At 47.4% G+C, this 26738-nt stretch overlaps 1 protein-coding gene across 2 annotated transcripts in view; it reads right to left on the bottom strand.

The window, feature by feature from the left end:
* The window catches only part of LOC116944546 (anoctamin-5-like), a 36984-nt gene extending 19685 nt beyond the window's left edge, over window positions 1-17299 (bottom strand). For both annotated transcript variants that reach the window (XR_012942465.1, XM_032958228.2), the window contains exons 1-13: window positions 16954-17299; window positions 14848-14993; window positions 13845-13961; window positions 13053-13121; window positions 12009-12095; window positions 10402-10608; window positions 9993-10103; window positions 8546-8661; window positions 7777-7911; window positions 4388-4493; window positions 3708-3768; window positions 2723-2865; window positions 708-782 (exon numbers count right to left, since the gene is read on the bottom strand). Coding sequence is in view for 1 of the 2 variants with exons in the window: in XM_032958228.2 (XP_032814119.1) it covers window positions 708-782; window positions 2723-2865; window positions 3708-3768; window positions 4388-4493; window positions 7777-7911; window positions 8546-8661; window positions 9993-10103; window positions 10402-10608; window positions 12009-12095; window positions 13053-13121; window positions 13845-13961; window positions 14848-14993; window positions 16954-17008 (1428 nt within the window). In the remaining variant the exon portion in view is untranslated. The remainder of the gene's footprint in view (window positions 1-707; window positions 783-2722; window positions 2866-3707; window positions 3769-4387; window positions 4494-7776; window positions 7912-8545; window positions 8662-9992; window positions 10104-10401; window positions 10609-12008; window positions 12096-13052; window positions 13122-13844; window positions 13962-14847; window positions 14994-16953) is intronic.
* Window positions 17300-26738: the final 9439 nt, after the last annotated feature.

Below are 26738 nucleotides of genomic sequence, written 5' to 3'. Positions count from 1 at the left end.
CGACCAGACGGAGAACGTGCAAACTCTACATTAACTGGCTTCAGGGTCGGAAGCGAACCCACGACCTCCTGTCTATCAGGCGAGGTAGTTAAGATCTCGGCACTGTGGCACCCCAAATCGTCCTTTGACTACATTTCAGCTTTGAGGATAAGTTATGGCTCATGACAACACAGTAAACGGCGCAACCACAAAGAATCAAAACGTCGCGCCATTCATTGCCTTGGGCCAGCCGTGAATATTTCAGTTGATTGGATTGACAGAGGAATGTAATTATAAAATGATTCAGAGTTCTATACCCTGACATGTCATCGTCATGCAGGGGTTCACCAGGAGTATGAGAGCCATCCCTGATGGCGGAGGACAGTGTGGCTGTTGGGATTGGGTCAAGTACAAATGTACTTGTAAGAGCCGCTTTGTGAATCCACTGCTGGATGACGGCCTCCCTACACCTGTGTGGGTCGTGGGGGTCATGTGCCCATTCTCCAGCATGCCGACAGCACAACTACAGATTTTGCTCCATTGCCCTTTGCTGTCCACCACACAGCCCCGCACACATTGTATACATCACACGCAGCACCCAGGCTTAATGCTGATAAGCGTCCGACATCTGATGAGATTCGAGAGCATTGCAGTTGACTTGGTCATTAGGTTACTGCATCATGAGGATTGGTTCAATGTGATTGTTGCTGCTGGATGGGTGGACTCACCCAGAAGAGTACCGTGACTCCGGACAGACAGTAGCGAAGCCTCAGGGTCGTCTTGGGCACATGGGGCTCCTCCTCCTGTCCTCGCAGTGCACACGCGCAAAGATGGGAGGAGAACCCAGTTTGGATAGGGGAGACCGTCACTTTTACTGTGGTTACTGAGTCGACTCAGCCTCAAATGAGTACCTGGTACGGTGTGTAAACATCGCCACTGGGGAGGCAAAGGCGGTCGGGCTTGGTGCTGGCCACTCACCCTCTGGTGTACCGTGCCGGCCTTCATTGGTGCTGCTCACTAGCAGAACTTGCCCAAAACGTCTGCTAAGGCTGCATGTGGGGGGTCTTTGTCTTTGATTACTGAGTGCACCGGTTAAGGTTGGCTAGACGAGTCGTCCTTTGACTACATTTCAGCTTTAATAATATAAATCTATATACAGGGTGTTTAAAAAATATGGACCCGATTTGAACACTGTTACGTTTCAATTATGGCTTTATTTTTTGGTGATTTGGAAAAGTTTTTTGGTTTGGACATGTTTGTTTTGTTGTAGTACGGAGTTAGACTGATGGCCTTAATTTAAGTTTTTGTGGTTGTTGTTGTTTGACTTGCATCCCACTGGGATTTTTTTGCACACAGCGTTGGTGTACGGTGCTTTTTTCAGGAATATTTTTGCTGTATTTTTTTCCATGGATTTTCTGTTTGCACAGTCACATAGTCACTTTAAGATGTTTTTCTTGTTCGTGTTTTAGTTTTTTTGTTTGTTGTGGTTGCACCCGATTCAAGAGCCGATTGGCTCACAGGGCTATACCAAAATAAACTGAAACTGAAATCGCGATATCTCTGCAACCACGAATCGCCCATGAATTAAACTCTTGCCACTTGAAAGGGCGGGGCACAGAGTTTCAAATGATTACCGCTCGATGCCTCTCCCAGCGCACAAACAGCCCCTAGCCTCAGTCATTCGCAAGATGGCAACCCCGGAACACAAGGGGCGTTTTGCATTCTGCAGTTCAGCAAGATTGAATCCGTAATTGCGGTGCAGCGTGCGTTTCAACGGCGTTTTGGCATTGATCCGCCACCACCCAACACCACCCGACAGACCTTGTGTCGGATCAGAATCAGAAAGGGTTTTATTCGCCATGAAAGTTCGCACAGACAAATAATTTATTTTGGCAGGAAGGCGGGTTTAACGACACATTTATATTTACGCGATCTAACCCAAAAAAACCTGTATTATACGGTACCGTATTGACCGTCTGGAGGAAATAGGTGGGTGGGAACGTGCTGCCCCCTAGTGTATGTTCAGAAGTCACTGAAAGGGATCTTCAGTATTTCTGAAATATCTACTGCGAAAGGACCAAACAAATTATACGGTACCGTATTGACCGTCTGGAGGAATTAGGCGGGTGGGTGGGAACGTGCTGCCCCCTAGTGTATGTTCAGAAGTCACTGAAAGGGATCTTCAGTATTTCTGAAATATCTACTGCGAAATGACCAATCTCTAAGGCGGGGTTTCATTGAATGTTCAGAAGACGCCGATAGCACAACCAGAATAAATTTGGCGGAAAAGTCCGAAAAGAATAAATAATAAATAAAGTAGAATTGTACATTCATAATAGAGGTTTTTTGGGGTTAGATCGCGCAAATAGAAATGTGTCGTTAAACCAGCCACCACCCTCCACAGCCAATTAGTGAAGTTTGTCATGTAAACAGAACATGCCAGATCGTTACTCGTACAGCACACCGGTGTGTTGGAGAGCAAATCAACAACATTACAATCTGAGTACAATGTTTCGCCAGTAATCACAACTAACGTCATCAGGTGACAGCCAGATTTGTGGAGCCACATTTATATCTAACAACACATTCGTATCTGCGCGATTTAACCCCCCAAAAAAACTATATAATGGAATATATTGGTCGCGAAAGCCTACGTCTTAAACAGAATTGTAACACTTGCAACTGCACAAGACAGAGGTGTGTGTGATGGGGTGGTCACCGTGGTGATGAAAGAAAGCGTTACCATGGTGACGACGTTGAGCTTCTTGCCGGAGCAGCGAGCCTCGTACTCGGGCCGCGCCGGCCCGGCCTGCGCGGCTGCCGTCAGGTCCCATCGGAATGCAAGCGACGCCTGGGAGCGCTTCCACATCTCCAGGAACACCATGGCTGCCAGGAGGGTTTACTTTCAATAGTCACGTAACTACCGATTATGCTCGATGTTTTAGATGTTTCCTAACGCATTCTGTCATGACTTTTTCAAAGCGCAGTTTGATTATCACGGGACACCAGGGATCACGACTACTCTGAGCCTTCATCTGTGGTCATTGAATCACTCACGACGTGCCTGATCGGATCTCGGAAACTCAGCAGAATTGAGTCGGGAAATAGCTTGCATTGGTGGTTGCTGCCATGCATTTCAGAAGCAGGAAGACTTCTTCAGAATTCTGTTCAATTCGCCTGAAGGAGCTGGTTGTAATCACCATAGAAACGTCGTACTCAGACTGTAAATGTTGTGAGTTTACTCTCCAACACACAGGTGTGCTGAAGTAGTAACTGATCGGCACGTTTTGTTTATGTGTCGGGTAGTGGTCGGTTAACAACACATTTATATGTACGCGATCTAACCCCAAAACCTTTATGAATAATATTGGTCGCGAAAGCCTACGTGTTAATCACGCTAGGTTATTATAATCATCTGCAGGTTGCGCTTTATGGGTGATCAAAGCAGGGCTGCGCAGGGAAAACGTCGTTGTGCTGCACCCTGCACCCAACCCTCATCAACCCGCACTCGCCACGTAGTGACGTATGTTCAAATAGCCCCCAACACCTTAATGGTGTGGGAGAGCCCCATCGAGCAGTGGATTGACAAATGGGCCAATACATACACGTGGCCGTTGAATAAGGACGTTGCAAGACACGATGGAATGCCGTTCATCACCATCAGCACAAACACGTTGAAATGTGGCACTGTGTCCGTGAAACGTGTGCCAGTGTTCAGCATCACTCACCCCAAAGTCCCATGAACACTGCAAAGAATATGGTGGCCGGGTTGTCAAACATGTAGGAATTCTGCAACAACACAAGCGGAAATGCCACAGTCCCATCTTCGCATCCCCATCTCTTCAATAGCAGTGGCAGCAAAGTAATGATGCTGCAGGAAATTAACGAGTCGGATAGATTAATCTCTGGAAGTACGTGCGTAGAATTGTGTAGGTTAAAAGCTGGGGCGTGTGTGTGCTTAACGCCCAGTGGAAGTGGTGGTGGCATCGTGGTGAGCGCACTGCGCTATGAAGCCAACTCCCTGAGTTTGATTCCTGGTCATCGATAGCAATTATCTGACCCGCTCCTGGGCATCTCCCTCGGTCGACTGAGTATTTGGTGTGTCGTGTAAAGACAAAGGCGGTCATGAGTGGCTCTAGCCACACCATCCCCTCGTGTGCCTTTCTGCCCATAATAGGTGCTCGCTGACAGAACTTTCCCCAAGCGTCTGTGCGGCTGGCAGGAGGTTCGTTATAGTTTTTACACCCACGTAAAAAGCGTGGTGTGCTATTATTTAATTATTGCTAATGATGCTACAATCTCAACAAATTTGTATTTTCTTTTCTCCTGGTGTTGTACAGCGCCAATGACCAACGAGCGTCCCCAATCGACAGAGCGCAGGCAACGCCTGCGGCGTGTGCGGCCACACCTTGGCAGATTCGCAGGTACTGTTCAGCATCCAGAAGGTGCACGTCTTGTCGCACTGGGGGCACATGACCAGGGCCCCGCTCAACGCGTCGTCACACAACTCTTCGCTGCGCTCGCACACGACGCACACAACCGACGCGCGCGTGCGTAAGAGTTGAACGTGGGCGAGCGTCAGCGCCGAACACCGCCTGGGGTTGTCCTCTCCCCCTGGATGTTCGTGCGCCTCCCTTGAAATAAGGTCAGGCCACAGACTTGGTGCCACCTTCTGGCATTTGCCATTGTAATACAGTGCTGATGTGCAGCAGTTTCGTATTCATATTCTTGGTTCTTTCGATAAAGTCAGGTAGAAGGGAAACAATCAAATAATAAAAATATAAAACAATAAAATTCTCACGACGTTTCGACTGCAACACAAGCAATCATCATCAAAATTTCTTGCTGTGGTTTTCAAACCTGATGATGATTGCTTTTGTTGCAGTCGAAACGTCGTGAGAATTTTATTGTTTTAGATTTGTATTATTTTATTGTTTTCCTTCTATGTGACTTTACCGAAAGATCCAAGAATATGAATCCCTGCAGTCACGAAAGCTTTAAATAAAAAAATTCGTATTCAATTCAACACGTAGGCTTTTGCCACCAATACTATTCAAAAGAAGGTTGTTTGGCTTAAATCGCGTAAATATAAATGTGTCGTGAACCTACCTCCACCCGACACAGTAAATTGGTAAGGTTTGTCACTAAAACAAAAAAAGTGCAAATAAGATACGACTTCAACACACCGGTGTGTGCAGGTGGGTTTACGACATATTCACACTTGCGCGATCTAACCCAAGAAACGTTATTATTCATTTTCGTTAGCATCAAAAGTGTGTCATCTTTGTATGCATGTCTTGCAGGAATGGGAACATCCCTTTTGTCAATCCACTGCTGGATGAGGACATATGTACGTCAGTAGGGGATTGTCTTTCCCCTCCTTCCGCACCTTCGATTAGCACGGTTGGCTACCTACGGTGCGAAGGAAGTTCAACTTACATACACACATTGTATACATACATATACACATTGTACACATACATACACACACATTGTACACATATACACACATTGACACATTAAAGATAAAGATCCCCCGTATAGCCTTAACAGACTGTAGGGGCAAGTGCTGTTAGCGAGCACCTATGAAGGCCAGAACGGTACACTACGCGGTGGGTGGCCAGCACCACGCCCGACCGCCTTTGTCTCTCCAGTGGCAATGTTTTTTTATCCACCGCACCAGGTACTCATTTGAGGCTGAGTCGACCTAGGGGAGGCCCAGGACCGTCTCAGATAATCGTCACTGGGTGTTGGCCGTGAGCAGGAATCGAACTCGGGTCGCCAGGTTCATAGCGCAGCGCGCTAACCGCTACACTACCGTTCCCCCAATACACATTGTATACATACATACACACATACGCACATTGTATACATACACACATTTTATACATACACACATACACACATTGTATACATACTTACACACATACACACATTGTATACATACATCAACAACAACCGCCATTCGCCACTAAGTGGTGGTGACGTCACCACGACGCTTGTGCCAGGCCATGTGCACATTGAGGCCACGTGGAGTGTCGAACGCCCGCTGGCAGGAGGTCACGGGGCAGACCCAGGTGCCACGGGTCGACTGACTGAGATGACTGGCTGATGCACCACTTGTGCCCCCTACTGTGCCAACCTGCTGTGCTTTAGCCACCCGGCGCTCCGCTCGTTGTTGTGAGCGTCGCTCCTCCGCCCTCCGTTGTTGTTGGAGGACGACTGCCTCCAGTAGCGTCCTTCACGAGCCTCCTCCACATACATACACTGTATACATACATACAATGTGTATATACATATGTGTATACACACATTGTACACATACATACACACATTGTATACATACATACACACATACACATATTGTACACATACACACATTGTACACATACATACACACATTGTATACATACACACATTGCACACATACACACATTGTACACATACACATTGTATACATACACACATTGTACACGTACACACATTGTACACATACACACATTGTATATATACATGCATATACACATACACACATTGTACACATACACACATTGTACACATACATATACACATACACACATTGTATACATACATACACACATACACACATTGTACACATACATACACACATTGTATTAATGTGTAGGGGTATTATTAAGCGCGATGCGTTATCTCCAATGCACTCAGCCGGTAGTACCCCCACGTGTCAATAGGGGGCGGAAGAGGGCTGAGCCCCAGTGTGAAGGGAGAATGGCACACGGGGCCTAACGGAAACCCCTAAGGAACGGCATGCCAAGTGGTGCAGACCCCAAGAGGGGGCCTGGGGGATGACGTCACCCCCAGGCCCTGCTGGAAGGATCGAGAAGAAAGGTGTGGCCGGGGGCGGAGTCAGCCACGGCTTTGTATAAAAGTCGAACCTCTGAACGGTCCTGGGACTTGTCCTCCGCCTGAAGTTGAAGAGCATCCTGAAGACTCGAAGAGAAGAGCCCAAGGGGCAGAGCCGGACCCCGGCTAGGGTCGGCTTAAGCTTCACCAGTGAAGACGCAAGCTTCACCAGTGTAGGGTTAGAACGGTGCCAGAGAGAGGCACTCTCGCCCGAAGGAGATACCTCCTTAGCGTATTGGGTGGAAGCGGCCGTTACCCCTTTGTGTTACATAGTTAATGTTATAATAAACGTGTTGCCTCAAAGAAGGTTTCCTCCCGTTTGTACCCTCGACACATGCATTATATGTATGTGCATTTTGTACGTCTAGTGTGGAAAAGTTAAAGGTGCAGCCTTTAAATTGCTTGCTCAACGTCACTGCTCCTGGAAAGACCTCCACCCGAGCAGAGAAAATAGAGAACCCTTCTAGAGGGATATTAGGCCTACCCTTCCACGCTAGCCAGACGTCTTGTAAGAGGTGATCACTTTACCACACCACACACGACATGCCAACGCATAGCCATGGCGTCTCCATGTATTGCACACTGCTTGGCAAACATAGCCGGGGAGCGAGAAATGTTGCCCATTGTTTCAAGTGCCATGCTGGGAAATGTAACCAGCGACCTCTGGATTGTAACTCCAGTGTCCTGACAGTTACGCCACGGCAGCATCCCATTAAATTATAAATAAACATACATTACATAATATGTATGTTTCATATGTACGTGTACATGTACGCTTAGTAGGTGCTTGCTGACATTTCACAGTGCGTATTGCCACGCAGGAGATCTGTACCCTTGTATTCTGCACACGTGGGTGTACATGGGCGTGCGTGCTTGAATGCGTTTGATAATGCGCGCGTGTTTGGCTAATACTTAGAGAAGCTTTGCTCTTTGTTAACTGCTCCGAAGAGGAAGCACGCGAGGCCAACGAGCGCCGCAACGCTCAGCATCTTCGTGTAGAAGCCGAGCCACGCGAAGTACAGAGCCACCTGCTCGCCAAAGTACGAACTGTGCCGGCGACAAAAGACAAAGATCCCCCTTATAGCCTTAACAGACTTTCGGAGTAAGTGCTGTTAGCGAGTAGCACCTCTGAAGGCCGGCACGGCACACGAGGGGGTGGCGTGGCCAGAATCATGTCCGGCTGCCTTTGTCCCTCCAATGGCGATGTTTACACACCGCACCGGGTATACATTTGAGGCTGAGTCCACCTAGGGCAGGCCCAGGATTGGTTCAGATAATCGTCACTGGGTTTGACCTTGAACGGGAATTGAACTGGGGTCGCCAAGTTCGTAGCGCAGTGCGCTGACCACTGCGCTACCGCTCCTGTGCCGGAAAAATCAATATACCCGCTGTTTATGAACATTATCTTGAGATGCAATTGTATTTAGATGAATAATAAAACCGATTCCCATTACACGCTCTTCTAATATACAAATGTCACACACTAAACGAATCAAACAATACAATTTAAATGCATCTAATTTTGAATTTAATCTTGACTCTGAAGAGAGGTGGGCCCACGTCCCCAAAATGGATTTTGATGATGGTCGTTGGTCGAGACTAAGCTACACTGTGGCCGTCACGAGAGAGGGCGACGGCATTGAGAGGCCTTCACCCAGCAGTGGATAGTGCGTGACCTCACCGCACAAGATCGAGAGGCTGCTCCTTGAAGAAGCGCCTGGGTCTCGCCCACTCGCGCCACAAGGTGTTGCGGTCGCCCCGACTGCTCGAGTCCTCTGGCGGGTACTCGTACTGACTCTGACACGAGAATCACAATCACTAACCACACCTCCGATTAGCAGCACCGTTGGCTACGTACGATGCGAAAGACGTTGTACATGCATACATAAACATGGGCACACGGTGCACACACATTCACTAATGACCAACTCACCCCCCACTTTAACACGTAGGCTTTCGCGACCAATATTATTCATAATAAAGGTTTTTGGGTTAGATCGCGTTTATTTATAAATGTGTCGTAACCCTCCACCACCCGACACGGCCAATCAGCAAAAAAAGTGTCACGTTGATCGGGCGAATTGCCCGATGATGCTGGAAGTATTTACCAGCGAAACGTCGTACTCAAACTGTAAATGTGGATTAACTCTTCAACACACCGGTGGGCTGAAGTAGTGAATTATTTGTCTTTTGTCAACGTGACACTTTTTTTGCTGATTGGCCGTGTCGGGTGGTGGAGGGTTACGACTCACCCCCCACTGCTCGCCACTAAGCCCTGGCCGTGGAGACATGGTTAGCGCAATGGACTGGAAATGCAGAGGTGGCCGGTTCGGTCTACTGGTGTGGCAGTTGAAACGATGGAGCAAGTTTCTTTGATCACCAACGCAGATCTGTCCACCCGGCGGTATAAATGGGCCCTCCTCAGGTAGTCAATTGGCAGGTCTTGTGGGTAGAGCAGGATGGAGATCTATTTGAAGGGCTCTCTAAATAATAATGATAATAATGCGATTTATAACTTGCACAAATATTTCACGGGCATCAATGACTGGGACCCTAAGGCACAGCTGCAGTGGTGAGCGAGTACAGTAAGTCCTTGTCGAACGCGGTAGTAGATGCCTTCCTGAAAAGTGCCGTGTTCGGTGAAATATACGTTCAGTCAAAACAAGTTCTCCATAGGTAATGATAAAGTTTGGCAAGATACGATGTACTACTACTCACACAGTGAGATGGCGGGACAAATAACTGAGGGTTCGCCACCGTGTTACTGTATCACTCCACGTACCATATCACTGTACCACTCAGCCATGCAGCTCAAAAAGTACTGCTCAGAAACCGCGTTATAACGAGGCGCGCTCCGCGTTATAACAGTGCGTGTTCCGTGTTGTGCGAAAAGTGTTCCCCAATGGAACCAGCCAACGCTAAATTTTGATGTAAAGCTTTCGTGACTGCAGGGATTCATATTCTTAGTTCTTTCGGTAAAGTCACGTAGAAGGGAATTTTATTGTTTTATATTTGTATTATTTTATTGTTTCCCTTCTACGTGACTTTACCGAAAGAACCAAGAATATACAGCCAACCCTAGTCGCATGGCCTTGTTTAACCACCACCACCGCCGACTCCCGACTCACATCGTGCAGTGGGTAGGCAACGGTGTAGCAGCCATTGTCCATCATCTGGTTATAGTTGAACGTCTTTTTACTGTCCTGCGAGACGCCACACTGGAGCAGCATGTAGTGGACCTGCATGAGCACGCATAATACACAGTGCTGTGTGAGCCATGGAATACAGTTTCCTCTGTGTATTGTGTCTACAGGGGTTGACAGAGGAGTAAAAAGGGCCAATATCAGAACGAGATCGGTCATTCTCGGTTTTATTTATTGAGTGGGCATAGGCCTGGCTCACGGAGATAGCGGCTTCTAGCTCACCACGTGCCCTGGTTGAGCCTCCCGGAAATTTGAATGCTTTCCCCTCAGGACCACATCTTAACCTGACCCCTAAATCCTAACCTCGGGCAAACTTGATACGTGTTGTACGTACGATTTGGCTACGTATGGCTGGCGGGATGAGGACTTCGTGGTCTGTGATGGAGTAGAAGTCCTGCTGCGAATGCTTGAACGGAGACGTGAAGTATTCGGGTTCTTCAGGCACGGCTCCTGGCTTCAGGCGGAATGGCTTGCTCAGGTAGTCCAGAAGTCCATGCTGTGAGCGCGACCCCCGGGTGAGGTCGCTCTCTTTGAGTGGCACCTGTTCGATTGTTAAATCGGTTAAATCATTTGCTTTGAGCACGTGGCATGATAATGCGTCTCTTTTACATTTCATCATTGTAATCATTATCAGCCACGATCAATCTACTGCCACTGAAGATCTCAGTGTCAGTGGTATCTGCCACGACCGTACGTTACCGCAATGCATCTGCCAACCACTTACTCCTCTGCCTCCATGCCAAATACTCACGTAGCCTCACCCTTGCCTCTATGTACGTATGTTGACCTTCTTTCGCACCGTATGTAGCCAACCGTGGTAATCAGAGGTACAGGGGAAGGACAAAAAACTAACCAGAAAAGGCACTTCTAAAGAAATGAGTTTTCAGTCTAGATTTAAAAGTGCATAGCGCCATTGGCTTCCATAATATCGGAAGGGAGAGCGTTCCAGATGCACATCTGAAAGCGTGCGATGCATTAACCATCTTTGTTAAATGGTGAACCAAAAGTTGCTGCGAGGATGACCGGAGTTCGCATGATGGTTTATGCTCCTTAACGAGATGCTCCTATCATGGGCACCTGCACATGAGCCAGTCTCATCTTAACATCACTCTGATGGACATCCATTTGGGAGTGGTCTCTCTGCTAGTTGCCACTCAACCTTTAGTCTCGGCCAGCAACCATCGCCCCTTCTACGAATGTGTTCTGCCCTCGCCCACTAACTTTCATGAACAGCCAACGTGATGTTTCTAATGTTCGTATTCTTTCTAAGCTATGTATTTCTCTTTCCAGATGAATCTATTTCGATGTCCCAAAATGCGGTACGTTTATTATCATCATCATCGTAACAATTATGATCATAATAACATCATCACAATCATCAGAAGCAGAATTATATACTTTTTCAATTTGTACTTACATACTTTATCTATTTAACGTGTTTATTTTTAGTGCTTTGATTAGCGCTCCTTTGCTTTGCACTCCAATCGTATTTTGTACTGTTTGTTGTTGTAACGTTCTAATCCATCCCCACTGGACATCTGTGAAAAAGAGCTTCATAGCTCATTCGATTTCTCCAGGATAAATAAAGATTCTGATTCTCATGAATCGTCATAATCAAAATCGTCTTGATCATCATCACAACGAATCTCCACTATTAACAGAGAATACACATCGACAATACAATAAGTTATTGCGAGTCAATTTATTATCACATATTCCTGAGTCACGAGGACGTATATAAGCAGTAGCAAAGCCTCAGCGGGCCTGAGGATGTCAACAACGTGGGAGGCGAAACGTTATTATCACCATCATCAGCTGCACAATCATCGCAACCATCGTCCCATTCATCATCAATCATTATCACAAACATCAGAAATAGTACCGCAATCACCATCGCGATCGTCGTAACAATCATCGTAACAATCATCGTCGGCGCCTTGCCTGAATGTGCAGGATCTCGGCGTAGGTGCTCAGCGAGGCCCACGGCGCGTGCACCTTCACGTAGGTGGTGCGTCCGCTCACTGACTCCTGGTGAACGACGTACTGAGGTCAGCCTCAAAACTCGACATCGGTGCACGTGGCTTGCCGCGGTCGTGCCGTATAAAGCCCAACTACAGGGCTAATTCAGGTTCGGGGTACGTGGAGTTCGAGTTGTCTCTCTCTCCGTGGTCGTGTGGATTTTTTTCTGGGTCCTCCGGTTTTCCCCTCCACATTTAGGATCAACATCACGCGTTTAGAGTATTTGGCTGCTATAAATGTCCACGCGATAAGCCCACTTCGTTGAGCTATCATTTATGGTCAAGTCGCTTCTAAAAAAGAGCTGTATAGGTCAGTGGACCTTGCCTGGTAAAAAAACAAATAGTAGTATTCACTTTCTAAATAAAACCGCGTTACTGTCTTAGAGAGCAAACGTAGCCTATTTGATTTATATTGCTTATTGTATCACAATTGAAAGCTATGTAAAAGAAATGCGAAGAGGAAACGAGACTAAAACTCCTCAAAATCACAATACATTTCCAGAATACGCAATCCAAGGCTATAGTAAACGTTAAAGTCCTCATGAAAAAGTGCGTTCACACAACGCGTTTTAGCTATAACTTGGTTCTTCCATTTTTGGAACACTTTTTGCGTATAACACAGAACACGCCTGTTATAATGCGGAACGTGCCCCGTTATAACGCGGTTTCAGAGCGGTTGACGATGAACTACTTCCTTGAGCTGCGCGGATGAGCGGTACGATATAGTACGCGGAATGGTACGGTAACGCGGCTTTTTCGTACCCGCAGTGATTTGTCCCACCATTTATATGTGTGTGTACATCGCATGTCTCCCAACTTTATCTTGACATTATTGATGGGGAAATTGGTTTTCACTTAGCACGTTTTTCGCTTCACGTGGCACTTTTCAGGAACCCATGTACCATGTTCAACGTGGACTTACTGTACTGTATTTATAATATTGAGCTCAGAGACAAAGGCAACATACCTCCTTGGGCTCCATCTCCAGCTCCAGACCCATCTTCATTAGACTCGCCTGATACTTGGACCTCTTCTCCTACCAAACAAAGTTCGGCACTTGATGTTATACCACGTCTCATGTGATATCAAAAACCACGTTCTCTTGTCACTGTGAGAGTCAAGAGGTGAATACATTTCCTATACTCCGAGTCACCAGAGTATCACACTGCAATCACACCTAACAACGTTCGTGGAACGTAACATCACTAAACTACTTCAATACTACCTATGTGGAGAGACAGGTGCATGAAGGAGAGTTATATATGTGAAGAAGACATGTTCTATTTATCAACTTTGTTTTTTTTCCGCAATAACTCCAATTCTTATTTGGAGTTATGTGTGATAGAATTTTGAATCGAACTTAGACTTATATCTTTAAGAGAGGACCCGAGCCTTTAACGTCTGGCAGTTCACCAGCATTGACTCATGCAACCTTAACTATGCTTCCCTCCACTGTGTCGACCAGGGATCACGATATCGGAGGTAGTCCTGTGATATACACTTCCGCGGGCTGTTCTTTAACACATGACGGAATGCATCTGGAATATTTTAGTTTCCATCTCATGACATGTCACTGACAGCACAATTGGGATAAAACTGGGCGGGGGGGTGGGGGAACTAAAACTATAACAACTAAGTGTTAGATTCAGAGAGAGGGTTTGGTGGGTGCAAGTTACTGATTGGGTGATGGTGTCTGGATGCGTGTGCTGTCGGATATGGGAGGGAGGGAGGTGGTAACGATGGGAGCAGGCAGTCTCACCTGATTCTTGATGTCCCCCTGAGAATTATTCTCATCGTCGTAAGCGAGAATGAAGTCGATTCTACGGATCCCATCGCGGAAGTAGACAGTGTCCTTTTGGAGAGGCAAAAAAGGACCCTAAAATACAAAAAGACAAATATCCCCCAAATAGCCTCAACAGACGGTTGTGGCAAGTGCTGTTAGCGAGCACCTATGAAGGCAGGCATGGCGCACGAGGGGGTAGGTGCCCAGCACCACACCCGACCGCCTTTGACTCCTCAGTTGTGATGTTTACACTTCACACCAGGTACTCATTTGAGGCTGAGTCGACCTAGGGGAAGCCCAGGACCGGTTCAGATAATCGTCACTAGTGTTGGCCGTGAGCGCAGCGCGTTAACCGCTGCACTACCGCTCCATACGCCCTTAAACACAAGCACACACATACACACATGCCGTGTGATATGAATGCGGCTTACACACCCAACGAGGCCACGGGCTCACTTGTAGCTTCACCTTCAAACATAAATGTACTTATAAACATTACGAAAAACCCGCATCTCTCTCAAGTACATCAACAAAAGTCACAGAATCAGCAATAATCTTTCACCTAAAGGCATTATAACATTGGAGTATTATTCCCTCATCACAAAGACTCCATGATCTATTGTACTTTCATTACTCCCGATCTCAATCTCCAATAACACTGCTAGTGTGGTTCTGTATTACGGATAAATGGCATGGTTTCTGAACGGCAATATATTCCACGAAGTTAGCCGTGTAATTTGTATGATGTGCAGTATACACAGGCTCCCCATGTCACTCACAATGGAATGTTATAACCATATTAAAATATAATCATAATAATAACACGCTGCACCTCGCAGGGCCAACTCTGTAGCCTTACAATAAAAAATAAGAGTCAAAGTTTCGGGCAATGGTTCTTCTTCTTCATCACCAATGTGGACGCAGCGCATCTCGAGATGTTTCTTTAATGAAATCCCACGTCGGCATCATTACATCGTACCCGTGGCAGGGAAGATTGAGATGACGGCAGGTCTTGAGGCAACTTTACAGGCACAACCTCCTTCTGCTCCGCCTCTCTCTCCCCCTGCTCCTCACTCACAATGTCTGCTCCCTCATTCACGACGCCCACGTTGGTCAGTCCGCGATCTTGGTCAGGCGATGTGGGCAGTAGCAGAGGGTTCGGTGCATTCGGGGCAGGGGAGACAGGGCAGGTATGGGAAAAGAGAATGGGCGGTAAAATCACCACACCAGGTACTCATTTGTAATGCTTTATGAGCCTGAAATGGATTATGTGTAGCGGACACTCTCCTCACGACATGGCGAGACAGGTCAGGGCTCCAGTCCGTTCATTGCACCTCCGTTACACACACAGCTCCTTCCTTCATCCACAGTTCTCTCCACGCACAGCTCCCTCCTTCACCCACAGCTCTCTCCTCTCGTCCCTCCTCCGAAATGCTTTCTTATCCCCACGGTCCCCTCTCCCATTCTCTCCCCCACCCTCCATACCTGTCACCTCATCGCTCTCCACCAAGCACAGATCGTCACACTTCGGGGTCACTTTGGTCAAGTAGACACAGAGATCGACTTCAGCGTCGAGGGGGAATGATGATGTGGGAGCCGTTATGGAGCACCGTCACAAATACCCTCGCTCTGTTTGTCGAGCTGTCCGTAAATGTGTGGGAGGAAGAGGGGCGGTGAAGGGGGCTGTATGAGGGTTCAGTGGACAGGGAATGGGAATCTGAGAGAGTGACGTGAGGTCAGAGGAAAATGTAAGTTATATATCTGATATAGGGATGACGTATGTATATTGAACCTTTTCCGCACCATACGTAACCAACCGTGATAATAGGAGGTGCGGGGGAAGGACAACAAACATGAGTGGACGTGTGTCTTGCACTAATCTGTTAGCTGTTAGGGATCTCCTCTCTTGAATACTGAAGACAACGTGTGGTTGTGCTGCTGCTGCTGCTGGCTGCGTTAGTAGTAGTGGTGCAAAAGCACAAATAACAACACAGACTCAAAACATTGGTCAAAAAAACTGTGGCCTTAAAAGGTACGTATATATTTTGTATAGATAAAGTAGTAGGCAACGTTGCGTTAATGACCTTTCTTATTAGTACATTAAATGCAAATATTTCTTATTTTATTGCAACATATCTGAATATTATTAAAATAGTGTTATTGACGAATGTGATGAGTTTGTTGTTGTTGCAGCGCAGCATCATGCTGGTGACTCGAGGTCAGAGCCGCAGTGACTCGTCTCGTCACCCGATGTTGTTATTCAACGGAGCTACTTTGGTTATGGTGGCGTCGCTACGACTGGAGCTTTAAAAACCTTAACCTGTCCTAGAACGTTGCCCAGAGCAGGTTCGAATACCATTGCAACTGTGCAGTAAGACAAAGATCCCCCGTATAGCCTAAGCGAACTGTTGGCTCAAATGCTGTCAGCGAGCGCCTGTGAAGGCCGGAATGCCACACGACGGGGTGTGTAGCCAGGACCACATCCGGCCGCCTTTGTCTCCCTCGCGGCGATGTTCACACACTCCATCAGCTACTCATTTGAGGTTGAGTCGACCTACGGGAGCCCAGGACTGGTTCAGATAATCGTCACTGATGTTGGCCATGAGCGAGAATTTAACTCGAGACGCCGGGTTTGTAACGGAGCGCGCCAACCATATACACTGCCGATCCCCACTAGCATACATCAAAATAAAGATCCTCCGTATTGCCGAAACAGACTGTTAGGGCAAGCGCTGTTATCGAGTACCTATGAAGGCCGGCACGACACACGAGGGGGTGGGTGACCAACACCACGCCCGACCGCCTTTGTCTCCCAAGTGGCAATGTTTACACACCGCACCAGGTACTCATTTGAGGCTGAGTCGACCTAGGGGAGGCCCGGGACCGGTTCAGATAATCGTCACTGGTGTTGGCCGTGAGCGGGAATCGAACCCGGGTCGCCAGGTTCATAGTGCAGCGCGCTAACCGCTACACTATCGCTCCCCCCTAGCATACATACATTGACACACACATACACTAGCATACATACATGCACACTTACACATACGCGCGATGTGAGTGGCGCGTGACGATCCCGCGCACTTACTGTGCACCAGCACGCCGTCGTCGGAGTCTCCGTCTAGAATCCTCTCCGTGCTCATTCTGGCCCCGCTTCTCTGCAGCCTCAGTCCCAGCTCGATAGTTCACTGGGACCGCCTGCCATCCCCCGGGCATTCAACAAAGCAAACAAATTCGCTCCGAGACGTTACTTCGATATGTTGCGGGCGCAATGTGAATGCAAGTGCTACGGTGATAGATTGCAACATAACGTGTCAATGCATTCCTGTGTTCATTCCTTTGACTTCCAAGTTATTTACAACGGAACAACATCGGGCAGTGTGGCTCGCGCCCGTCACTTTTCTCGAGGAAATCCAACGGACTCCTCCTCCCCATCCCCATCCCCACCCTCAAGCTCTCCCTCGCTCCCCCTGCATGCCTCCCCGGAATTCCCCCACGCCACCCATCCCTTTCCCCAACGCGCATCGACGCACCTAATCATTCCTACGCGCGCACTCACTCCCACCTATGCACGGTACTCACTCACACCTAATGTACTCCCTATTAAAATTATGCTGTGTTATGGCAGCAAATGTGTTCATGAGCTGAATGTCAACATCGAGGTCTGCTGCTCGCCACGACGAGAGGGCTTCAGGAGAGAGAGAGTTCGTGTCGTTTTTTCCTCCTCCGTTGAAGGATCGCAGACCACAGTGGGTTTACTGTGCGGGCCAACGTTTCGGTTGCATGGCCACAGGCGCACTCCTGTGACTTCTGCCTTTAATTTTCATTTCATGAAGGATATGGTGTACATCGTTTGACGCACTCACTGATACATACGGACGCACCAACTCCCTGCACTCTACACATGCACTACACATGCTCCTTAGTACCTACTCAGCCACTCACTCCCATACACATTCGCTCACAATGGGGCGCGCACACGTACATGCCCACGCGCATGATACATGTTTACAAATATTCCTCGAGTAAAGTTTTATTTCAGACCGTCGATGCAAGCTTAGTTGGCGAGCACCTATTAAGGCTGGAATTGCACGGAAAATGTTGTAACATACAACAGCTGCCATTCGCCAATATAGGTAGGTGGTAGTGGTGACGCCTCCATGGACGGCGCTTATGCCAGGCTAGTTGCACTTCGAGGCCACGTGGAGGGTCTAGAACTCGTTGGGAGGAGGTCACGAGATGGCCCAATGTGTTACGCGTGAACCGACTGCGACGATTGTCAGATGCACCGCACGCGCCCTGCACCGTGTGCTAGCCACCTCGCTGTGCTGTATCCGCCCACCGCTCCCCTACGCTCCTCCGTTGGTGCCGAGGGCGGCTTTCCTCCAGAGTCGCGTCCTTCGCGAGCGTTCCCCGAGCACCCCCCACCCCCGTGCGCACAGCCACGCTCACGGTCACGCGAGCATCACCGCAGCAACCGGCGGCGATCGCAGCTGTCGCTCTGCAGGAGGGCGCGCGTCGACTCCGTGGGGTCGTCTTGGCCAACATCGGTGACGATTTTCTGAACCGGGCTTGGACCTCCCCTAGGTCGACTCGGCCTTAAAATAACTACCTGGTGCGGTGTGTAAACATCAGCGCTGGGCGTGGTGCTGGCCACCCATTACCTCGTGTGCCGTTTCGGCCTTAATAGGTGCTCTCTAACAGCCCTAACATTCTGTTAAAATGTCCTTTTTCTCCCGTGGCGCTTTGTGGTTTGTGATTGTTATTAGGGTGGCGCTAGACAAACGATGATGGTGATGCTTTGCAAATCTACTAAACGCATACGCTGTACTCACACATGGGTGCACAAAGACACACGCACACCTGCATGTCCACACAACCATTCAGTCACACACATAGGCACATGCAGAGGAGGTGTGATTGCTGCAAGGTGTAGCCGGGAGTTGACAGTCCTGAGTCCCACCATCCCGGACACTTGGTTTCGAAAGGCCACCACGAAGCCAAAAAAACACTAATCATTGACATTGCCCAAACATCCCAATGCATGACCCTTCTGGGGAAAACACACACTTTTAAGACTTTGTGAGGCTTTCCTAGCAAAACCCTTGCCTTTATTATTACTCACACTATACGCAAAGTGTGTGCTTGTGCATGCAAGCACACATTCAAGCACTCTGCTGCGTACAAAGATCTCTCTGTCGCTAAGTGCTGTGGGCAGGAATCTGTGGAGCAAGGAGGAGCTCAGGATGTGTTCTGAGAGCACTCACCACTAATGTTAGCTGGGACTGGAAATCCAAACCCGATGCCCTGGTTTGACGAAGACAAAGATCCCCTGGATAGCCTCCAACAGACTGTTGGGGCAAGTCTTGTTCGTGAAGATTGGGACGGCACACGATGAGGTTGGTGGCCAATACCACGCTGGGCCGCCTTTGTCTCCCCAGTGGCGATGTTTACACATCGCAGCAGGTACTCATTTCAGGCCGAGTTGATCTAAGGGAAGGCCCAGGAACCGTTAAAATTGTCGCCACTGTTCGTGTTCGTGAGCGGGAATCGAACGCTGGTGGCCGAATTCGTAGCGCAGTGCGCTATGCACTACACTGCCGCTTCCCACTAGTGTGTGTGTATATACACACACAACGCTAAATCCGCTTATTTCTAAGCTGTATTCTCTAAGCTCTGGATCCCTCCCCCTCTGCAATCATTCAATTGCTTTTCTCCACTCTCCCTCGCTCACTGGTTTTACAAGTGTCCTGTATGACAGTCACCCTAAACCCTCCCGGCATGGCTAGCACTGTTAGGAGACGTCGAGTGGCTTTGTGTGGGCAGGGCGCGATGAATCCGGCTCGTGTGCAAGATACTAGGGGGGATTGTTACATCCCAGAACCTTGGGAGATGACGATTGGCTTGGGGAGGTTTTCATCCAGCAGTGAATTTATAATATCGGATAAGGATTTTAATGATGATTCATCTTATTTTACCAACTCACTCTGTCTTACACTCCCTCTTGTTGTGTTTCTATCCGAGCTCTGTTCGTTTGGTTTCCATGCATCCCCGCCCCCACCTACACCCCCCCCCCATCTCACTCACTCCCTCTCTCACTTTACCTCCCCGGGTCTCGTATACAAAAGCCTCCTCTCTCCCCGTACATACCTCGCATCAAAGACAAAGACCCCACGTATAGCTTTAACAGACTTGGGGCAAGTGCTCTTAGCGAGTAGCACCTCTGAAGGCCGCTCCGGTACACGAGGGGGTGGCGATGTTTACACACCGCACTAGTTACTCATTTGAGGCTGAGTCGACCTAGGGGAGTCCCAGGCCCGCTTCAGATAACCGTCACTGGTATTGTTGACCGTGAGCAGCAATCGAACTCGTGTGGGCGGGTTTGTAGCGCGGCACGCTAACCACTACACTGCCGCTACCCACACCTGCCACCGTCACCACCACCACCATGGTACACTGCGACCCCTTCAAAACTCATCCCCTCCTCGCCTCGCCCTGGGCGCTGTGGCATGGCCCAGGGGTAGCGCGTTCGCTGCATGTTGCAAAAGTTCGCGGTATCTGGCTCGGCGGCCGCCCTGGTTATTCCTGCCGGTGTATTTCACCACACAAAAACTACGCGTCGCGTCTGCTCGACAGTGGGCGTCCAAGATCTGTCGACGTCGTTCAACGATAGCAGGCCTTTCCATGTGTGCCGGTACAAATTTGTCTAGTTTGAAAAGAAATCCACCGCAGGTTACTTCATTGGGATTACACACGGCAGCAAACATGACCCCCACACCGACTGAAGACTCGTGCCCGATTGCGGGTCACCTTGTGACACACAAGGATGGCTGCCACTGGGGGTGCCCTTTCGAATATTTGAGATGCGATGTGATCCAAGTCAAGCGCGAAGCGTTTTAAGAGGTCGCGGATCGAACAAACACAACTGCTTATCATTTGGCCCTAATATATAATTTGTGTACAGCGTTGTGGGATGCAATTAGCATGAATGACTCTATAGAAAAATAAATTATTATCATCATCACCATTATTTTAGACGTGGGATACAAACATAAAACGGACAGGTGTTACGTGCAGGTATAGAGACACGATGCACAACACAGAGGCAGCTGCCACGGGGGAGGGGGGGGGGGGGCTCCCTTGGCTGCACTTTCGCAGAGCGTTCAATTGGTTGAGATGGAATGTGATGTAAGGAGCTTACAGTTGCCAAGGCATTTACGCAAGCGCCACTAAATATGTATTTTATAATATCTTTTACATATTTTTTATTTTCACATTTTTATTATTTTGTGTATCTCTCAAATATTAATTATTGAATGTTATGTTAACATGTGAGGCGCTCTGTGACGATGTTATTCTGAAGGGTGCTAAATAAAATGAAGTTTGATAACAAATGATAATTTGTATGCGTAACGTCATGAACTGATGTTGAAAGAGGCAGCGCAGTACACTGTGGACGCATATACCCTGGAGTCAGCCTAAAGCAGACTCAAGTAGGGGTGGGGAGGGAGTCGATACCACGCGTGGCTGGGGCAAGGGAGCTCTAGACAGTGTGGCCAACATGGCAGAATAAGCGACATCCCATACTGACACTGACAATAATGTAATCACACCGCAAGTACAAATAATCGATGCCTCGAGTTTCCTGGCTGGCTGCTGTCTGGGCTCCTCTCCACCCCAACAATAACTACGTTGTTGTTGTTAGAGACTGCTGTGGGCCGTTGCCACCGAAACTATCTGGGTAACTGGCTACACGGGATTTTACGTGTAACAAATATGAACATTTAGTTGCATTGAAACGGCGGAACAAGAAGTTCGGAAGATATTAATAATAATAACACCAAATAGCGACACCGACGAAAGGGTGGAAGTAACGAATACAGAAGACAGACCACGGATCATTTAAAATTGCTCCACCGTTCTATTGTGTGTTCCTATTAATGCAATTATTTCGTCAGAATATTTTTTTTTATCCTATAGAATAAAAAAATAAAGCAACCTCACCAGACATTATCTTGGTATTGTATTACACAACAATCAGATTGCTTTTTAGTTCTGCGAGTACAGGAGGATTGTGAGAACAGCAGTAACAACGTCGTCTCTTATTTTCCCTTACAAAGCAACGGGTTATCTACTGGTAATATAACAATAATTTCCAAGCCGTTGTCAATCCACTGCTGGATAACTCCCTCTCCACGCCGTGTTGATCCTGGGGGTTTGTCGAGAGTGGGTGGTGGGTAGTAGGGTGGCATGAATGCATCAGGTATCACGCGCCACTAATGTTCAGAATCGGTATTTATACTGGAGGAATCCGATAAGCTATAAAGCTTTTATTTTCACAGATGGCCTGCATTCGAACTCAGGTTGCCGGGTTCAACAACGCAATGCTCTCACCCCGCATAGCCGGCTACAAGGAGATGAAGGCACAGCGGGAGAGAGGCTGTGCGCCCAAAGGGACCACCGTACCTGGCAACCGCAGTTAATTATGAAATTAATAACGCGGCAATGTCTCTCTTGTCTCTCCCAACACCTCATCCTGCTGCCCCCCTCCTCCACGTGCCCTCGTTACCAACGCCGCCGATGGCGTCACCAGGTGTGCGTCACGCGAGGTGTCTGAGGCCGCACGCGCGCGTGCACCTGCGAGACCAGGGTCAGATTTAAGGTCATGGTCAGGGTTATGGTCATGGTTACGGTCAGAGTTAGGGTTATGGTCAGGGTCAGAGTTATGGTTTAGTGACTTTAGCTGTCTTCTGTGTAACAAGTTTGTGTTTTGGTTACGCTTTGTTTTTTTACTGTACTGTACCTGCTTATTTTAATATTTATCAGTTTGTATAATACACGTCTCCTTTCAAACAGAGACCTGTGTAACCTTTTGTTAAAATTATCAAATTCATATTTATACCTTGAAAGATATGTAATGATTTACCTCCTCGGTGTTTAATTTTAATGATGCATTTATAATAACTATAATGCTAATTTCTCAGTGACGCTATCTATCACATGCTGTCTTGTGCTGCCTTTAAAATTATTATTATTATTTTTGCGCCAATAAGTGCCGTTTATTGGAGCGAAAACTTGGGCTCGTCAAATCCACAGGACGGAAATATACAGTATGTATATGTAGAGTAATACCCAGATTTACGTTTCCCCCTTTTACGTTGTTTCGCAAATGCGTCGTCACATTATTAACACCACTACCTGGTTTGCATCTCTTCAACCCCACACTTACGTCGCTGACAGCTTCATCCATCCTTTCTCGTATCCCGTCGCCTCTCAGCCTCCCCCTTCACCTACTACCCTGCACATCGCTTTGATGTACGTCGTTGCGATATGCGGTACCTCCCGTAAATAGGACGTACCGCATCTAAAACCTGGGCGTCTAGCCCTTTTACCGCGAAAGGCCTGGTGTGGTGGTGGAGTGTCCTGCACTGTGACCCTGGCTGGCCACCTGAATTTTATTCCGAATTGCTACGGCTAGCATAGGTGGTGCGTGATGGATAACTCATAATTATTATTTGTTCTGGTCGTTCACCCAGGAAAGTGTCACTGAGTCTCACGACTCTTTTTTCAGGAGGGTCCTGCAAGGTTTTCACAGTGGGGGGCGATGAGGGGGGCGAGGAGGGGGGCAATGATGGCTGATATCTACAAACCCAGTCGAGTAATTTTCGGCAATTTTCTTCCTCCATATGGAAACCATGACGTCGGTGCACGATCGCTTACTCTAGCGGCTATGTCACGGGATCTTTAACGTCCACTGTAAAGCAGACGGAGCGTAGTTACTTTAACGGTTCATACACCCAAAGTATTAAGCAGGGCGGCCACTGGATTCGAACCGTGAACCTCAGCAACAAGCAGCGAACGCGCTGTTGGGGGAGACGCGGGGCGGCGGGGGGGAGTTATAGTCTTTGGTTTTTTCGGTAAAGTCACGTAGGTAAAATAAAAATAAAATAAATGAAAACAACTAAATTAAATCACGACGTTTCGGAGGCAACACAAGCTTCCGTCTTCAGGTGTAACAGTCACAGCAGAAAAAGCTGTATCAAGTGGAGAGCTCTGAGACAACGGAGATTATATACAGGTTAAGGGGGAGGGAGGAGCCAGAAAGGGACGTGGGGGGTGGGGGGGGAGGGCTGAGTTAAGCCGCCTTTTGTTATGCTGCAGGGGGTTCGGGAGAAGCAATGGCGCGCTGCACGAAAGCGAGTACAACCCCCTTTTGTTATGCTGCAGGGGGTTCGGGGGGAGAGACGCACGAGTACACACAACCCATTGAGAGCAATGAAAATGGCTGTACAATTATAAGGCAGCTAAAGTTTGACTTGGTTTATAACATCTTTCCAATGGTTGCTCAATTTGAAACCATCCTCTCGTTCGAAGTTGTGTCTATGTTTGTATATCTGGGTCGCTTCATGGACACATCTTTGGTAATAACCGGGAGATTTGCAGAGCACTTTTTTTATCGGAGAAAACAATGTCATGAGAACCCGCTGTGTTGAAACCATGATCCGCCACGGCCGAATAATTCGTTCTGCCGTGTTTCAAATCTGATTTTCCTCGCGAATTCGGTCAGAAATATGTCGTTTCGTCTCCCCGATATAGCAATCACCGCAGATACAACTCAATTTGTAATCACCGGGGTACTGTAAGTCAGGAATGACAGCCTTTACGGATGGGATCAGATCACGGATTCTATGTACTGTATTGAACCAGACCTGGATCTTGTGTTTGTTTAGAATTTTGGAAATATTTTTGGTAACGCCTGCTATATATGGTAACATGATGATTTTGATCGGAGTATCAGGTGGTTGTTTCTGTATGGTGGGAGAAACAGCTTGGCAGATAGTACAGTCAGAGTATCCGTTCATCTTGAGGACCAGATGTACATGTTTTAATTCACTGGCCCGGTGGTGTTGGTCAGAAATGCAATGAATCCTATGGTATAATGTTTTGATGAGAAAATTATTTTGAGTCGGGTGGTGGTGGGAATCAGGCTTCAAGTAGGAGTCTGTGTGGGTGGACTTCCTGTAAACAGAATGTCCCAGAGAGCCATCAGTCCTCCTCTCAAACAGAACATCCAAGAGTGGCAGCTTGCCATCTTTCTCCACTTCCATGGTGAATTTGATGGATGGGTGTCTGGAATTCATGTGGTCTAGGAAATGGTTCAATGCTGGGAGGCCATGTGGCCAAATGACGAAAGTGTCATCCACATATCTCTTCCATAGGGAAGGACGAAGGGTGTATGTTTGGATGGCGTCTGATTCAAATTTCTCCATGAACACATTGGCTATGACTGGTGACAAGGGGGAACCCATAGGGGTTCCCTCATTTTGTTTGTAGAAGGTACCATTCCAGGTAAAGTAAGTGTTGGTCAGGCAGTGCCTAACTTTATTGATCTTGGGAAGACCATAGAATCTGGGAGGTCTTGCAGCCGAGGGTTTTAGGGAGGGACGTTTGGTTGGTTCGATTAGGGAAGTCGAACTAGTGATGATCTTGTTGGTTTTTATCGTTAGGCTGTTAGTAGGATCACTTTTAATTTTTGAGTAACTCCCATCATTAAGTAGGTCCTGGATTTTGTTGTTGTATGAGTTTTTATCCATAATGACAGTGGCATTGCCCTTGTCGGCCGAGAGGATGACTATATCATCCCTGTTTTTTAAATTCGCGAGTTCAGAGCGAACGTTTTTGCTAATGTTGCTAATGGGTTTCTTAGCATTCTTAAGAATGGTGGCTATTTCAGCTCTCGCAACGTCTGCTTGGATGTGTCCTATGCCTTTGAGGGCTACATCGACCTGAGAGATGATATCCTCTACTGGTATATGTTTAGAGGTGACAGCGAAATTTAGCCCTTTAGCCAGTACCGTTTTCAGATTGTCCGAAATCGGGATGTTACTCTGATTAATAACGATTTTGTTAACGTCCAGTTTTGTGATGTGTGGTTCTGGCTTCTTCTTTGATAGGAGGTTGAATTTAGCGATCAGGTTAGCTTTGCATTTGACTGACAGTGAATCTGCAGAGGCAGCAGTCATGTTGTCAACGTGGTTCCAATCCAAAGGGGACATTTTTTGTGTTAACATTAAATGTTATTGTAGGAGAGTCTTCTTCTTTGGTTCTTTCGGTAAAGTCACGTAGAATGAGAATAAAATAATAAATTGATAAAAAAATAACACAATAAAATTCTCACGACGTTTCGGCCACAACACAAGCGGCCTTCATCAGGTGAAGGGACAAGACTGTCTGGAGGATAGCGCTGGAGCGAACACAGCCAAGCTCAGACCGCGACCTTTAAGCTGTGTGAGAAGAAACAGAGCGCCTTGACAAAGGAATTAGCATAGAATTTAGCATTGAAATAGCTGAGTGATTAGCTTGTGACTGGTCACAGAAATGGCTATGTTAAAGTCAACGCATACACATTCACAGAGGCACCTAGTACAAATCAAACAGGAGAATTTAGCATTGAAATAACTGAGGGATTAGCTTGTGACTGGTCATAGAAATAGTTATGTTAAAGTCAAAGCCTACACATCTACAGAGGCACCTAGTGCAAATCAAACAGGAGAAATTAGCATTGAAATAACTGAGTGATTAGCTTGTGACTGGTCACAGAAATGGCTATGTTAAAGTCAAAGCCTACACATCTGAGCTATTAACAGTAACTGGGTATACACTACACTATATAATGAATACTATATAGTAAACCAATAAAAAACTGAAATATAAATTACCACAATGTTATCAATAAACTATATGTATTCTCCAATCAGCTAAGCTACCAACAATAAGTCGTTATATATCACAATGCTATATGGCGAAAAAATGGGTGGATTCTTACCCTCAACGTTAGCACTACGGATAGCTACGAGCCCCGTTTTTATTGTG

The sequence above is a fragment of the Petromyzon marinus genome, chromosome 21 (assembly GCF_048934315.1).
Source record: "Petromyzon marinus isolate PM22_M1 ecotype Great Lakes invasive population chromosome 21, UKy_Petmar_22M1.pri1.0, whole genome shotgun sequence".
Classification (NCBI taxonomy): Eukaryota; Metazoa; Chordata; class Hyperoartia; order Petromyzontiformes; family Petromyzontidae; genus Petromyzon; species Petromyzon marinus.
Note: the sequence above shows the minus strand (reverse complement) of the source record. Positions and strands in the feature narration are given on the sequence as shown.